Genomic DNA, 18047 nt, shown 5'->3' with positions numbered 1-18047 from the left:
ACACACAATGAAACAACAGTTAATCTAAGATAAAAGAGCTAGGACTTTACATTGGGGAAAGGAGAGTCTCTTCAACAGTTAGGGTAGAGAAAAAATAGAACAGCTACATGCAAAAGAATAAAACTAGACCATCCTCCCACACTATACACAAAAATAAACTCAACATGGAAAAGAAGAAAAGATTTGGATGTAGGGCATGGGTCTATAAAGTATCTAGAAGAAAACTTAGGCAAAATACTCCACAACATTCACTCATTGATGGCATTTGCAGATTGGACTATGGCAAGAAAAACAAAAACAAAATACATATTAGTATTGGATCAAGATAAAAAGCTTCTGTACAGTGAAAGAAACTATCATTCAATGAAAAGACAATCTTCTGAATGGGAGAAGATGTATGCAAATCATACATTTGAAAAGGGGTTAAGATCCAAAGTCTACAGAAATACTTTAAGTCCACAGAGTCTACAACAACAATTTTCAAAGCATCACTTAGCATCAGAGAAATGCAGATCAAATCACATTGGGATATCACCTCACACCTGTAAAAATGGCCTTTATAAAAGAGATCACAGTCATTAATCACTAGTGAAGATGAGAAAAAAGGAACTCTACTTCACTGTTGGTAGTAATGTAGACTGAATCTAGTCCCTATGAAAAATATTAAAAGTATAGCTAATGTATGATGCAATAATTCCAACCTAGGGATCTATAAAATAATTCAAATAAAGTGATATATGAACTCCTATATTTGTTATAGTCAAGCTATGGATGCACACTAGTACCCAAGAACAGAAGACTGAATTGAGATGTGTTATACATTCATAATGGAATATTACTCCGCTGTTAAAAATAATAAACTCGTGTCATTTGCTGCAACATGGATGGTACTGGAAGAGATTAAACTAAGCTAAGCAAGCCAAGGGAGAAAGAAAAACACCAGATGGTTTTGTTCACATGTGGAATATATAGGAATATAGAGAAATGCAAAATCCAAATGAATAAACAAACAGTCAGACAACAACAAAACCTAGAAATCTGACTAAAAAAACAAGGCTCTCAGAAGAGGAAAGGGTGATTGAGGGGACAAATATGAAGGTACAAGTGAACTGTGGTGGAGGACTGTGGGTGCTTTGATGTTGGGTGTGCATGTTAACATACACCTGAAAAGGAGAAGCCCTTTATTTCTAAATCATGCACAATATTGTAAATCAATGCCACCTTAAAAAAATGTAAAAGTAAGTTACAAAAAGCTGTATATATGACATATATGTGTCTATATATGATAAATGTAAGTGATACCACCACTTATCCTGCTCTGTAATACTAATAAGTGAAGCAAAACTGAAAGTTCATTAAAGTAATTCCACATTTTTTTTCAGAGAATAAATGAAACACATTAGAGCTGCCATGGTTTAGAAAAAAAATATGATGGAGTGTTTAAGATTATACAAATGAAAGACTGTCATACATTTATGAATCAATTAAGTTAGGATCAATGAGCCAAACCCCAAACTAAGGATCTACTACTTTATACTGGAATTATTGGAATTAATTATCAGGTAATGTAAAGTGAAGAAATAGAAATACAAGTTAACAAAGTACATGAAACTAGATTCAGAAAGATATAGTGCTGTAAAGTGAGAATATTCCATAGCTACACTATGGAGCATATGATATGGCTTTGGGACAACAGAACACCAGAGTGTGCCTAAGTGTGGAAATAATATATGCTTTTATTTAATTTTAATTAATTTATGTAGCTTCATGCAGCAAACGGTTACTATAAATGAACACACAGTTGTAAGTTCTAATTCTCCATCTGCTATTTATAATCTGTGTGATCTGGGTATACCTCTTCACTATTCTTTGCTTTGGTCTCCTCTACTATAAAATGAGATACTGTCAGATCTGGACTTACTGATATGTGGAAAGTTCTTTGCATCATTACATAACTCTACTTATCAGTAATTGCTTCAGGATAAGCTGGTAGTGGTGGATGGAGTGCTAACATCTGCAACACCAGCTGTTAGTGGAAGGGTCATAAACATTACCTTCCCTGTGTTGAGGGGAACATTTAATAACCTACATTGAGGATAGTTATTGAGTGATATTTGGTTACCCCAAAACCACTGATCATGAAGACTACACTAATACATATAAAGATATTTAGAAAATATTTTTAAGTGAAAAGTCTACAAAATAACACACACATGGATTGGTGTATATATGGAAAGTTCATATTTATACAACAACAAACATCAGAATTTTATCTGACAAATGCCGTCAGGTACAAACACCTTATCTTGTGAAACTATGCATTAAGCTGTAAAATATTATTATTCAGCTTCAGGAATCAGGGAACTGAAATGGGAAATTAAAGCAACTTGCTTAAAAAAATAGCAATTGGCAAATGTCTATTTTCTGAACAAAAATTAATACTTTACCCATTATTTATTTATAACTTTTGTGGACTGAAAGCAAATGTTTAAAAAATAATTATTTTTTTCCTTCTAATAGCAAAGAGAAGAATGTGTTTAATTAAATAGGGATATGAATTTCTGTGTTGCTCTGGCAGACACTATTTGGGGTAGGCTGTGGTGCTTCCTGCCCAATTCACTCATGGTTCACGCCACCTTTGCCTCTGGTTTGTTGACAAATAATAAAGAAGGTCAAGAAGCTAAATCAAATATTTTCCAGAAAGTACTCTATCTACTAGTCATCTTCTTGACCTGAATTGTTAACATATAAATGCTGATAGTACTCAAAATAATTACAGTTTACCCATGAAGTATAAGTTCATAGTTACAAGTTGTTTGTATAATATAAATGAACTCTCAGATAAACAATGTTATAAATATAGTACTACCAAAGTAAATACAAAACTACCTCAAATCTTTCTAGAGGCTATAAAGTGAAATAAGACTTTTATTGTGAATGAGTTGGTTACAAGGGATGAATCACAAATTCAAGACTTTTTTTTAAAAGATTTATTTATTTATGCATACAGAACTGGGGTACAGGCCAGAGGTGCAGGGGCGGCGAGAGGCTTCACCAGAGACAGAGTGGGGAGCAGAACAGGCAGATCGACGAAGTACACTGCTGAGGGGGGCAGCGGGCGGGTCAGGAGAGGTCTGCCACGCCATGTGGTCTCCTCTGGGGCAGGCGGGAATCGAACTCATGCGGAAGCGGCTTTAGCTTCTCAGTGCTGTGCTTTAACCCGCTGCGCCACCAGGGAGTACCTCAAATTCAAGATTTTTATTGTTGTTTTAGCTTAGTAGAAACTGCTATGCTGGGGGCCTCCATGGGGGTCAAAGCACAGAATGATTTCAATTTCCACCAGGGTGGTGACCCACACGGCACAGCAGACCTCTCCTGTCTCCCCCGCTGCTCCCCTCAGCAGTGTGTTTCCCTTGATCTGCCTGTTCTGTTATCCAATCTGTCTGGTAAATTCTCTCACCCCCACCCCTACACCTTTGGCCTGTACTCCAGTTTTTTTATGCATAAATAAATCTTTAAAAGCACTTGCTGTGCTTAAAAAGTTTTTACAAACATGACCTGAGGGTTTAGTGAAAAATTTCACTAATTTTGAGAATAAAAGATTCTTGGCAGTATTTTATAAGTCATCTTTAACATTTTTTTTTCATGGACCCTATATTTGCAAGTTGCTTAAAGAGATACACATTGCTTCATAAGGTTGTAATTATAAATGTATATCAATTCTATGCTCAATTTTTTCTGTGTATTCAATGTTATTAATCATTATCAAATTCATTACATCATCTTCAAAACCATCATTAAATAGCTCCAAAGTACATAAGCAGTAGTAAAAATATTTTGGGTCATTCTAACTTATTGGACCCAGTATATTGAACATATATGTTATAGAAAAAGCAATTTGGCTTTTAATTTAACTAAGAACTAACTGTTCATTTCCTCCTTTTGATGTTTCATTCAGTCATAAAAATAATCTAGTGTGCATTTATCACTTGACAGAGCTTTGCTGGATTTGGAGATTGTATTTTAACTTGATTAGACAGACATGGTCCCACTTGTGAAACAGTCTAATGAAGAATACCAGAAAGCCAGCTGAGAAGGTGGGAAAGCACAGCATGTATTTGTGTAGAACTGGCAGGAATGGATCCCCTAGAAATCACATTTGAGGAGTCAGAGAATGTTTCTTACAGAAAGTAAGAGGTTCAAGTCCACAGAAAATGCAAGTACAAAATTGCTAAAAACAAATGAAACCATAACAAACATAATGAAATTAGAGCAAATGAACAGCACAATATTCATCTTGCAGGGGTGATTATGAATTGGAACTCACATTCAGAAATATGAACTTAATCTTGAGAACACTGGTAAATGAAATACTGAAATTAATGTATTAAAAAAAATCTCCATTTTTTAAAAATTTCAAAATGGTATCTATAAAATCTAAGCCAACAAAATACTTTCTGATGAGATATTAAATGCTTTTTCCCTCAAGGTTTCATGATCTTAGAAATGTCTTATCTGAGTGGTTATTACATTACATTCTGAGTGGTCATTACATTACATTCACTAAGGTGTATTGCTCCTTTTAAATTGTTCTTTGTAATCTATTAGTTTACTTCTAATTACTCTCTATAATATACATAAGGCTGTATGTGACATATGTACATGCGAAATAATTAATTATACCTACATATACTTGCGTGTGCTGTGTCTTCCTATTTATTCTTATGTAAGTATTGAGAAGTATTATTAAATTATTACTATTTTCATCTAATGGTTAGAGATTTTCTCTACCACTGTCTTTATGTTTTTAATTAAGATTTTTATTTATTTATATCAGAAGAACTTGGATGTAGGCCAGAGATGTGGGAATGGTGAGGGCATTCACCATAGACAGATCACTACAGGGGCCTTATAATGTGTTTGGTTGAATTGAGCATATGTAGAACACATCATTAAGAAAATCTTGTTTATCATCCTGAGTTGTGAATTAACTTTATGAACAATTCAACTTTCTCTTTCATGTGAAGGAATGAACAGGAAAGGTATGTAAAATAACTTCCAGTTTTCCAAAATGTTTAAATATACCTATAGATAATTATCCAGCATAAAGTTTTCTTAATGTAATTTCTATGTTTTATGAATCTGAGTTAATGCTATAAATATAAAATATAGCCAAGATAGGGATAATTTTAGAAAATCATTTTATCAACCTTGTCTTCAACTTTATACCAAAATTGCTGTAAATTAGATTATAGAGTGGAAAATAAATTAATTTACTGGCACTTTCTTTAGGCCTTAAGCCAAACTTGAACATTTTAAAATAAAATGATCTACTTTACCATCAGTAACTTCCAAATAAGCTTTTGTGATGATACTTCCAGCAACATTTAATGTCTGGCAGATATAATAACCAACATCAGATCTTTGGACATTAGTTATAGTGAGGTCACCAGTCTGAGAGACTGAAAAGCGGCTTGATGACTGTGGTGGTTGATATGAGAAAAGCAGATTCTAGAACCAAGAATTTGGGAGAAAAAGATAAAAGCAGGTTAATTGCTAGATTCAATATTTTAGCATATTACAAATACATGTATAAATAGCTATATAAAAATATACATGCACACAAACACACACCAGATACATATGTACACAGATAGGTTAAATATTTCATCATGTACTTACATATACAGATGTGCACACATGCAAACATATAAATGTATGTAAGGTTTAATGATCTAGTTTTAAATGCAGTCACATGGAAATTTAAATCAATTCTAAACACTGATATGCTGTATTTTAGTAATCAGTTTTTATACAATACTAAATATGGAAGGATATTAGGTATCATTAGATTTAAACATTTTACATACTTAATCTAAACAAAGTCAAAACCTTCTCCCTATATATGTGATTACAAAGATTATAAGCACTTGGAAATTTAATGTATAAGCAAAACTAAAATTTAAGTATATTCTGATAATTTCAAAATATTTTGACACCTAACAAGAATCTGTTAGCTGTCTATTTTAAAAGATCAGTAACATAAATCAATGATTAGATTTCTTTTTCTTCTGTTAAATGTTGAACATATATAATCGGTTATTTTGCAACTCAAATACTAAGCTTAATAATATGTAATGGAGTTATGTTTCTGACAAATTTATCAGTAGAAATTTCTCCCTTTGAATAAAAATTTATAAGTATCAATATTTGCCAAATAATAAAAAAATAAAATGTTGAGGCATATTTGACAGCAACTGGCAATACTATATGATATTTTTCAAGGAATTAGAATATACTAAAATACATTTAACATGACATTTATGTTAAAGAGAACTTCATATACTTAGATGAATGTATGATGTTTGCATATGTGTATTAAAGCATAAGGTAGGGAGGAAGATACTTCAGATTTCTGTTCCTTTCAGAGAAATTACACTGAATTATTATCTTGTTTTAAATTGTATAAATCTCTTTTAACATATAATTAAAGAATCCTGAATAAGCTAAATGATGACTGATTCAATTATGTTGAGAAAAAGGTTTTTTTAATGTGACTGAATTTGAAATATAGGTAGAATTTATATGCAAACGCAATTTCTATTCTACATATTTCCCTGTGTACAAGAACTATGCAGGGAAAACTGCTATGAGAATTGCAATAATGAAGGCAATTCATCCTCTCATTGCTGAGATTTTCTAGAGAACTCACACTTCTAGGTTCTATTAAGGTGACACCTTCATGACTAAGTAATATTTTTTTCTTATATGTACTATATATATATATATATCATTTTTGCTGAATACAACATTAGAATGAAGTCATACCTGACTCCCCTCTCTTCTCCAAAAAATAGCTGGTTGAGGATTTCCAGTTGCTTCACACTGAAAAGTTACAGTTCTTCCCAAGGCAACAACCTGGTCCCGGGGTTTTACAACAAAATGTGGAGGTTCTAAAGGAAAGGGTAAAAAAAAAAAAAATGACACTAAATCAAAAGCATATTGTTGTTGTCTTAATTGAGACAAGTTGCTGATATCCCAAATGCCGCCTGTATTTTATACATCATTTTGTATGATCGTATGTAATGTACCAGTTTTCATCCTTAATTCAATCGAAGTGAAATCTCTTAAGTGCATATTTATAGAATAAAAGGTTTTTCTTTTTTTCCTCCTAATACCCTGACCCTCTAAGGTTAACCTTCCTATTAAGAAGAATTCTCAAACCACAATCTGGCCTTATACATTTAAAGTATACCTGAAATTCGTATGAATAAATATTATCCTTGCTTATTCAGAGCTGTTTAAAAGTGAATGGACTTTAATCATACGCACAAGGACCTCCTGATGTAGGCAGCTCCTAAAATTACTTTAATTTAACTCAAATGCTCTTGAAATGCTACCGTGCAAATTATAACCATTTAAAATCTTCAGTTCAATTACTTGAATAGAAATGAATTAAAAGCAATAGTGGAGTCGAATGTCTCCTTCATTTACATAGGCAAGGGCATGTTCAAACAGAATATATATGGAAATGAGAGCAAATTTGAAACATCTGCTCTTCCTGACATTATAAATACTGCCAGCTTTGTCCAAACTGTTTGATTTATACAGACTTAAATGGCTACTTCATCCAGCAGTAAATAGAGTGTCAGAAAATTGTGTCAGTTACATTGAGGGCAATGGCAGCTGAAAACATTAGGTGTACTAATGAAGTCACTCCAGGGGAAAAAAAAAAAGTTTGTTTTGAGGCTGTGCTATGTGCTTGAAAAAAATGTGCACTGAATGTAAGTCTTTTTACCTACTGTTTACACTTTTCAAATTCATTTCTTACCAACTGTCTCAGACACCTCATTATTCTTCTCTCTTGTCTCAGTTCAAACTAAAATGAAGGTTCCAAGCCAGACATTTTATAGTTTATACAGATAGGGTTCTTCTAATCTACTTTTGAAGGCTGTTCTATTATTTCTAAGTTTTTCTTTCTAAGTAGTTCAGATACTTATGTCAGTCACTTATACCCTATCAAAGTGAGTATGAATCAACAATAATATTCAGATTATGTCCAGAAATGCTACCACTTGACTAATAAGAATATGGTTTCTTTGTTAATAAAGGTGAGAATTCAAAAGGTAGTATTTCTCTTGCTAAACATTTTCTTGTCAATTGCATCTTATATTACATATACACATAATTAAACATGTATAAATTTGTAAATTTGTATTTCACATATATGTATATTTATGCATTCATATGGAATATGTATCACATATTTTATGCATTTATGCACACATATGTGTGTATGGATATATGTCTACACACACATACACACACACACAAAACGCCTTAAAAAAAGGTCATGTAAAATGACTTGCTGAAGATTACTTGGTGGCAAAACTGAAGAAAGCAATTAGATCTCCTAAGTTCTGGATTAGTGTGCTTTCTTCTATATTTCCTTTTTATTTTTAATTGAGGCTTAGTTGAAATTATACCATTTCACTAGAAAATTATAAAAAACCTGAAATTAGGAGGTCAAATGCCTGCAAATGTCCTGTAACTTCCAGGGACAAAAAATACAAAGTTAGGCAATATAGTTTAGGTTCAATTTGGTAATGCTGAAGTTAGCTTATAATTTTTCTGGACCTCTGATTGTAATTGAGTGGTTTTACTCATGAATTTAGCAAAGACTATCATTACCCAGGTATAATAACAGCCATGTGCCTCATTGCTTGAGGATTTTCCTCTCTACACATCCATAGAGCAGCATTTGATGCCTTAGTTAGAGGTTGGAATAATTGATGCAGAAATCAGACTAAGAAATTGAAAGGATTGCCTGGATAATAAAGTAAATCCAGAAGAGAGCTTGGTTTGTTTCAAAGAGAGCAAACCAAATGATTAATTAAATGAATGGGAGAATATGACTTTCCAATATGTAGGGAATTTGAGTAGGAAAATACAAATGTTCAAACCACTTAGACAAGTAAAAACTTCGGGTGGTCCCTTTCCTAAATCTCAGAAGCATGTCTAATAACGTGTGCCAGAATCCATGTTTCCTTTATAAAATGCCAGCGCTCCTCAAACCTCAAAGGCTTATTGGGGAACTAGCGATACAAACCCTTATGCTAACTGCATTTGCCCTAAAGCGATCCTTCCACACAGGATATTTGCCTGGAAATAAATTTACTACATTTTGTAGGTATATTCTTTAGCCAACATCAACAGTGACATCAGCCACAAGATATGTCTTAGGAATATAGCTTGAAAAAAAAAAAAAAACCTTCCTAAATGCATTTATATATGTGCATATATATAGGTGTGTGTGTGTGTGTGTGTGTGAGTATATATGTGTTTATACATATATAGGTATATTTCTAATAAAACATTTAAATGTAATAAATATGTCTTTATTACTCTGTCCTTACAGCTATTTAGACTGAGAAAGCTTTATAATGTAAGGATCCATTTGATAAACTATTTTTTGAATACTATACTTAAACTTTCTATAAGTAAAAATACAAATCTAATGTCATACACAGCCAGTGTTGAAAATATAGGAAACTGGACAAGAGCAAAAGAGAAGTTCTGTCTATAATTCTACCACACAAATTTGGCCATATTGTTTTAAAATATTCTGGTACATACCATTTTTTCACTGTTTGATAATGTATCAATTCATTATGATATATAATTTATCCAATTCATTATGTTAAAACTTAGGCTGTTTATACTATTCACTATTAAAAACAGAGTTCAGTTAACATCATTTTCTTACTTATAGTCTCTTGACTATTATTTCAACTGATACTTCCCTTAATAGGGAATTTTTCTCCCAAACATGACACTGAGTATTAACATATTTGTGAAACTTAGATGTGACTTGCCTCTGAATAGCATTTCTCTATTAATGAGGTGATTTCCCTTCATTGATAAATGACCTTGTCATCGTTAGTCTACTTTTTAAATGTGCATTGTGTTCCTAAATTTGTGATTTCTAAGAACTAATGATAGTCCAAATATCTATCTAATTTTCAATTAAGGTGTAGATTAGTTTTCCCTTTTGCTAGTTGTTTTCTAATCTGCTTAAGCACTTTTTTATCCTTTTATTAATAAAATTAGATAGTATAGGTTAAATAATACATAACAACTTGCATAAATATTTTCTCCATTTCATTCCATACTTTGACCTTACTTTTTATGCTTAAGAATCAGTGCCTCTATATTTTTGTATAGGTGCGATATATATAGAGGCATTTTTCAATAGCCAGTTATAGGATCATCATTAGCAAACAAAGCAAGTTTTGTATCAATGTGAAAAACATTTTTATAAAATTTGTGTAACACTTTCATTAAAGTGAGGGACATTCTTTTAGGGTCAAAATTATTCTCTGACATGCCACTCAGCATCATCATGCAAAATTCTACCCAAGTGATATTTTAGCATAATCACACAGTAGATAGATTTTCCCCAATATACTAGTCATGAAGATACTTAGAAGGCTGAGGACTCTATTTATGATAGCAAATGTTTATCAAAGCAAACTTCAATAAATTCTGGACACAATATAGGATTATTTCTTAATAAAGTGAAATGAATCTGACACATAGAAATGAAATGGATGCAAATAACCCTAAGTTCAAATTTACTCATCAATGGGACTTTTAATGTCTACTAATGAACTACAGTTACAGAAATTCAGATAGAGGTGAATTCATAAATATATTTTAATTTAAAAAGCCCAAATTATCCTTTGGGCATCTATTTTCATTGGTTTATTTGTTTATCTTATGAGATATAACTTAAAATAGTACTTCAACAAGACACAGTCCTAGCCCTTATTTTATCATTCTGAAAAAGAGAAAAATAAAAGGATGAAGATAACACATCATTTAATATGACATCAAGTTAGCAACCTCATTACCTTTACTCTTTGTCACAGTTACCCATACTTCCCGCAGACTTTATTCTGTGCAGTCTGTCTTTGTGGCCAATGACAAGTGAAACATGGAGGCTGACTGGTTGAAGGACATGGAAGGGTATGGATGGAAAGGGGAAGAGAAGTTCCAGTCACAGTGACACGATGATTAGAAGATGGCGAATAAAATGTCAACTTACCAGACCCAACTAAAACAAAAAAAAGAAAACATGGAATAAATAAAAATAAAGAAACAAAACAAAACAGAAAAAGTAACAAGATTTGACTCAACAATGACATTTCTTTCAAAATAAAACAAAGAACACAATATTTGGATATATGGCTCATACTCTTCATGAATGAATGAATATTTGTTAGCATTATAATCATGAATAATTTTAAGAAAAATAGAAATGATTCTTAAAATCTCTACTATGATAAATGGCAGAGTTACAATGGATGATAGTTGTAAAATTATAAATTACTTTTCAGTGACTTTATATTTTGTTAAGATGACAGATAACTATACATACAATGGATTTTAAAAGCACTATAAATCTTAACTGTTAATGCTACTTAGAACAGAAATCAAGCCTTTTAGTCAAAGACAAAGAAGTGTTGGATCCTCTAACTGTACTATCAGCTTAATTTTTAAAAGGTTCATGCAACCAATGATATTCTACTAAACCCATGCTCCTTATATTTGAATAAGCACACAGATCATCTTTAGATCTGATTAAAAATCATCAGAAGATCTGATTAAAATACACATTGAGATTCTAGAGGTCAAGAATGTGGCCTATGATTTTGCATTTATAGAAGCACCCATGTGTTGCCGCTGGTCCACAGAAAAAGTTGATTAGCAAGATTATTCAAAGATGTTATATTAAACAATATTTTAGTCTCCACTTTGTACAATTAATAGAATTCTATTTATTATACCAACTTTAGATTAAAATGGAAACTGTGGTGGCCATGAGAATCATTTCCTATGTCTGTTTATCTTGAAAGAATAGCATGGAAAGCTTGCAAAAATGGGACAAAGGACAACTACCTATTTCAGGTAGTTTTAGAGCACAGACCCAGAAAGTGTTGCATTTTTTTTTAAATGAGAAGAAAGAGAAAAATGTTAATAAATTATTAAATCATGAAACATCTTATAACCCTATATGTCAGTAATAATCACATTTCCTATTTTTCAAACTGTGCACTGATATGTAGAACATTGAGCATTATAACACAGAAATTAAAAAAAAAACTGGACAACAATTTTACTCTGTTCTATTTTTGTTCTGCTCTTAGAAGCTAAGGTAAATATTGTTAAGCATAAAACTTACTCATAATAGCCCAATGGATAATCACAACATACTTTACTCAGATAAACAAATGCACTATGCCAAGCACTTTGCAGTAAAATGCTACAATTTTAAGATAGAGATAAATGTTTTTTTTTCTTTTGTTACCTACCACACATGCAAAATTTAAAGACAATTGAGACACACTGACACATCAAAGTGGGTGAAATACTTTGTCTTTATTTTTTCTCAATAAAGAAAAAAATTTTTATCCTTGCAACAAAAAGTGAAAATCCTTTTCATTACTTCAGCATGAAGTTTATCATATCAACAGCTATGCTCTTCAGGTTTGAAAACACAGACTGCATTTCTTGGAAACATAAAGATGATGTCTTTTTAAAGTAAGCTAACTAAAAGTTAAAATCAACTTTTATTTAGTCAGGTGACTAAAAGAATAATTCCTAAATATTTTCTAGTGATATTCCTCAAACAGTTAAAAATTCTGAGATTTTTTTTAGAAATATGAAAATTACTGGGGAGTAGTTTATTTAAACTTTTAAAGTTGCGTTTCCCTTGTTTCTAAGTTTTTCCAGTAGTCAGGTCATAGAGGTTTAATTAGATATTTTATTATTGATAGTTAAAATCCAATGTGTTTAATAACTTCAGGTTAATGAATTTGCATATAATGTCAATGACAAAAAAATGATATTAAAGTCCCAAAAGGTATCTAAGAACCACATCTTACATAGTCTTCTAACACATCAGATGTTTTTAGGAGGCTCCTATCTTGAACGATCACTTTAACTTTTAACAAGCACGATTATCAGGAAATGATCCTTCTTATCTAAATGAAAACCTGCCTGGTACAATTTAACCACCTTCCATTTGTTCTAGTTTCAGTAAACATATAAATGCCACTGATACCCTCCACATAAAATCCACTGGCTAACATGAAGGAAACTATGGTTCCACACTTTCTCTTCTGAACAACAAATGAAAGAAACTTCTTTATTTTCTAATTCCCCTTTTATATTTTGCTAAGGCTCAGGTCAAAGGATTTTCATTCTGTAGAGAGAACAGAGACCTTCTGTACAACAGACAATATCCATCATGGCCCTGTTAGGTAGGTCCAGAAGTTATTAGAGAAAAGCAGAGATACTGTTCATTCATTCTTCATTCTTTTTTTTTAATTATTTTTTATCTAAAGTTTGCAGTTTATGGGAAATTATACCCTGTTTTATCTCTTCTCACCTTCCTTCTTTCTGCTCGAAGAACTGCAGGCCCCAATATATGGGGTTCTTTTTTTTTTTTTTTTGCTAAGAGAAGCAAAGTCTGCTATTCCCCTCTCTAATAAAGCAATAAAACTATAAAATGTTAGCTCTGGAAGTGATCTTAGAACTTATCAATCTAACCCCAGCTTTTTTGTTAGAGAAAACAGAGCCTAATTGCCAAATAACTTTCTCAAGGTCACAGATGACTAACCAAAGTCTGTCTTCCAGGCCTCCTGACTAAATTTAAGTGTCTATATGAATTTTTGTATAGGTTGATTAGTTTAGGGAGATTTATGAAGTAGGACTTAAACATGTTTGACTTTACATTTAAATTTATAATTGTTTAACCTGAAATGATTGCTACCAATATATAAAAACTATTTTAAAAGAATTCCTTATGTTATTAAAAATCTTTTAAGGTTATTTAGCTATAGCTTTTAAAAGACAAAGGAAATTAAAAGGCAAAAGAAAGGCGATTTTAAAGCCTGTTAAAAAGTTCACCTTCTTGGAATCAAAAATAGTATGATCATTTCTTAATAATGAACCAATTTTAATTATTTTATCACTTGAATCATTCTAAATTAAATAATAATTTTTTGAAATGTAGAACAAATAATATATTGACAAAAATACTTTTTAATGTAAAAATATCAAATAGGAAGGCATAATAGCTTCTTATCAGACATAGATGCTATTTTATTTTTTTTAATTAGCAACATTACAGTTTATAATCCACTCAAGTAATGAAAAAAAAATTTTTTTAATGTCAAGGAATTTTGGGAAAGGATTGGGAACTTGCTGCTTGTATAGATAGCATATAGTTTGCACAGAAATTATATTTTTTGAGAAGAAAATTATACAAAGTCTAATGCACACACAAGTTTATAAAATACATATAAATTATGTAACACTTGGTTCCCTGTTGCAGAGATAAAGAATAGTTTTCTTAAAAAAAATAGAGATAAATAAAATTTAACCAACCAATAGTATTTTCCAGATAATCTTCAGGTAAGCTAAGGGAGAAGGGTAATAAAAATAGAAAGAAGGAAAGAACTGAGGGAACAATCACATTTATTCTTTCCACTTGTCATATTCAGGAGATGAGTGAAGTGGTGATAACCATTTGAAAAACAAATTTACCATAGCTGGAGAAACACTTTTTTTTTTTTTGGTCTGAGAAAATGTTAGCCGAACAGATATTAGGAAGTTTTTATATTAGGGCTAGTAAATAAGGGATCAGCCAATTCCGATGAATACTTAGGTCAGAAGAGAAGGGGACAATGGGTCTAAAGAACAGCACACATGACTTGGGGGAAGTACAGAAGAGAAGCAGTTGACAGTAAAGGTCATTGAACCATGAATTGGTTGCCAACTGTGATGTCTCTGGAGGCCTTTAAAAATGGGATTTATTTCCATTTGGCTACAACAGTTTAGCTATAACCTTGCCTAGTAAAAGGAATAGAGTAGTTAACTCTTAGAGTTCTTTACATGGCATGGTTTAAAAAGTACAGAAACCAAGAGGCAAAGAATGGCCACTGAAATGTAACTCTGACCCCAATACCTTTCCCTCATATTATGTCTATCCAAATACATCACCAGAAATTATGGTAAAAATAGGGGCTATTTTTTTAATTGATGAAGTACATAATATTATTATCTTAAATTGATGAAGTACACAATACTCATAGGTAAAATGATAAATCCAGGAGATAGAAAATTTCAAGTAAATAAAATATTTGCATAATTAATGCTACATATGGTTAAGACTTTGATATCTCAGTTTTTAAGTCATATTGGCAATTGCATTCAAATATATCCTTATAGGTTAAAATGTAGGAATTTTTTTTTAAAGATTTATTTATTTATTCATACAGAACTAGGGTACAGGCCAGAGGCTCAAGGGCGGTGAGAGGCTTCACCAGAGACAAAGTGGGGAATAGAACAGGCAGAGCGACGAAGTATACTGCTGAGGGGAGCACCGGGCAGGTCAGGAGAGGTCTGCCACGCCATGTGGTCACCTCCGGGGCAGGCGGGAATCGAAGTCATGCGAAAGTGGCTTTAGCTTCTCAGTGCTGTGCTTTAACCCTCTGTGCAACCAGGGAGGGCCAAAATGTAGGATTTTTTTTAATAAAAATTTTAATATAATTACATAGGTCAGATAATTATTTTTAAATGTAATTGTAGAAGAATGACCAAATACTGGGATCTAAGATAATTTAGACATGATCTAAACTTTTAGAATGATTAAAGAAGGTCTTGTAATTAAGCAAATTAATATGTGGTATTAATGTTCTTGGTAGATATCACACAACAGTAGTTTTATTGAATAGGTTACAAATAAAATCACTGAATATCTGCTGCTAATTCATAGATACTAGTAAAGTATCTATGATACTTTTCATTTTTAATAGTAAAATTCTACTAAATCCTTTAATTATTTTTTTTTCTTACACATACTGCTTTTTAAATAGGAGGGCTCCATTAGAAAACCTGACAGATTAGAACTGTAAAAAGAACATCCCAGAAAAATATGAATGGAATCAAGCTGGGGGAATAAGATTTTGGAGAGAAGAAACACATCTTCATCAAAGGAGAAGAACACAGATTTTCAGGTACTAAAGTTGTCTGCATGTGAATTGACAAATCCCAGTCAGTCACTATTATGTCGGAGAAATGGCGCGCATAGGTACTCATGAATGATAATACCTTCAGCAATTAAAAGCTCCTCCGATATTCTAATACTAGGGATGATTTCTTTTTGGGGAAAAGATTGAGTTTAACATAAAAGCCTGTCATTATGTCTTTCAACTTTTCAGACATAAAATAGAATTATTAAGAGGGGCATTTTTAGTATATACTTAATAGATTTAAAAAAAAAAAAACTGAACTTTTCCCCTCTACTCAAAGTTCTCACATTATTCTATGGATCAATGATTCCACAGACAATTCTGGTTATCATGACTGAAGAGTGTTGGGGTGGGGGTGGGGAGTTAAAGAGGGAGTTGCTAGTGGCATCTAGTGAAGAGAAATTAGGAAATCCATGGGGATTACAAGCAAGGTGAAAAAAGTACAAAATGAAGAATGATGTAAAAAAAATACATTATAATGCATAAGACAGCCTTCTCTCCCTTTTCCTCTACCTAAAAAATCACGCAAGGGTTCGAAACCCTTGCTATAGGTTGTCTATTCAAGTAAAAATTTAGTCAAATAGTAGTGAATAATTATATTCCTTCCAAATATGCATAAAGTACCTTTTACAATATCCTTTATTTAGGATTTATTTATCCTTTATTTAGGATTTAGCATCATTTAGGAACTTAGTAAAAGTTATTACTTGTACTCTTTTATTTCCTTTTCTAAAAAAGTTTCCATCTTGATGAAAATCAGTTTTGAAATGGTGCAACTTACTTCATTGTCTACCAAAGAGTTCAAGACTGAAGTGTAACTTCCTAGCAATTTGTGACAATGCATGTGTCACCGAAACTATGATCATAATTTTTTTATCATAATTTTAATGATACTGTTTCCTATTTTATAATGTCAAAAACCTAGATCTTCCCTCGTCCTCCTTTTTGAGTTATACAATATATTACCAAAGTCCATACTTTTTATTTCACAACTATGTCTCCATTCATGCATGTCTTTCTCTCTTTAATGGAACAATGCTCGCTCATGTAACACTCACCTGAGCTACTGTTCTTACAGATCAATTACACAATGTTGCCAGAGTCATTAGAAATCAATCTTAACTAATTGTGCTAGACTTTAGCACTTTTGCTGAAAAGTCCTTCAATAGGGACCCACTGCTTCTAAATAGTGATCAAAATCCTTCATGTGGTCTCAACAGGTAGTCCTCAGTATCTTCCCATCACTTTTCCTGCACCATCTGGCTACATCTCGTTTTGGTCTTTGAGTCCATCATGTACTTCTGGTCTGTTGATGTTACATCACAGAAACCTCCCCTTTTGCCTAGTTAGTAGCTGCTCACTATAATTCCCAACTAAAAGAGAATGTACCTTGAAGGAGTATATCTGATAGTGAATTTGATACATTTAAACTTTATACTGAAATCTTATCAGAATGCTATATATGCTTATTTCAAAATTGTTTTTTCTCCACAGCACTTGTCATGGTTAAAATTATATGTTTTATAAATGTATGTCTCCAAACTAGCCAAAAAGGCCAAGTTGAGGATATTACTTACATTGTAACTGACTGCTGAAAGAGTGACCAGTGTGTCCCCACTGTCCAGGAAGGGAGTAAATACGTTCAACTGGTTAAATAAGAATAAACCTATTAATTTTATCCTAAAAATTTTATGCCCTAACAATTTTGAATAAAATAAATCTGTGCAAACTAACTTAGAAACAGGGCCTTCTTGGTAGCCTATGGGTTATATCTTGGCACGACAGCCTGAGTTTGACCCCCAGCCAAGGAGCTAACCGACAAATAGCCCAGCAGACCTCTCCTGTCTGACCCGCTGCTCCCTTCAGCAGTGGATTTCAGGAAATCTAACTATTTTGCTCCCTACTCTGTCTCTGATGAATCCTCTCAACCCTCACACCTCTGGCCTA

General features: G+C 32.3%; 1 protein-coding gene across 9 annotated transcripts in view; it reads right to left on the bottom strand.

The window, feature by feature from the left end:
* Window positions 1-18047, bottom strand: part of ROBO1 (roundabout, axon guidance receptor, homolog 1 (Drosophila)) — a 939739-nt gene that overhangs the window by 74661 nt on the left and 847031 nt on the right. For 7 of the 9 annotated variants that reach the window (XM_012733040.1, XM_012733075.1, XM_012733050.1 and 4 more), the window contains 3 exons: window positions 11108-11116; window positions 6829-6953; window positions 5340-5511 (listed from right to left, as the gene is read on the bottom strand). In XM_012733040.1, coding sequence (XP_012588494.1) covers window positions 5340-5511; window positions 6829-6953; window positions 11108-11116 — 306 coding nt within the window. The remainder of the gene's footprint in view (window positions 1-5339; window positions 5512-6828; window positions 6954-11107; window positions 11117-18047) is intronic. The other 2 variants (XM_004675291.2, XM_012733069.1) reach the window with 1 other exon arrangement.

The sequence above is a fragment of the Condylura cristata genome, unplaced genomic scaffold, assembly GCF_000260355.1.
Source record: "Condylura cristata isolate star-nosed mole 26May11 unplaced genomic scaffold, ConCri1.0 scaffold00003, whole genome shotgun sequence".
Lineage (NCBI taxonomy): Eukaryota > Metazoa > Chordata > Mammalia > Eulipotyphla > Talpidae > Condylura > Condylura cristata.
Note: the sequence above shows the minus strand (reverse complement) of the source record. Positions and strands in the feature narration are given on the sequence as shown.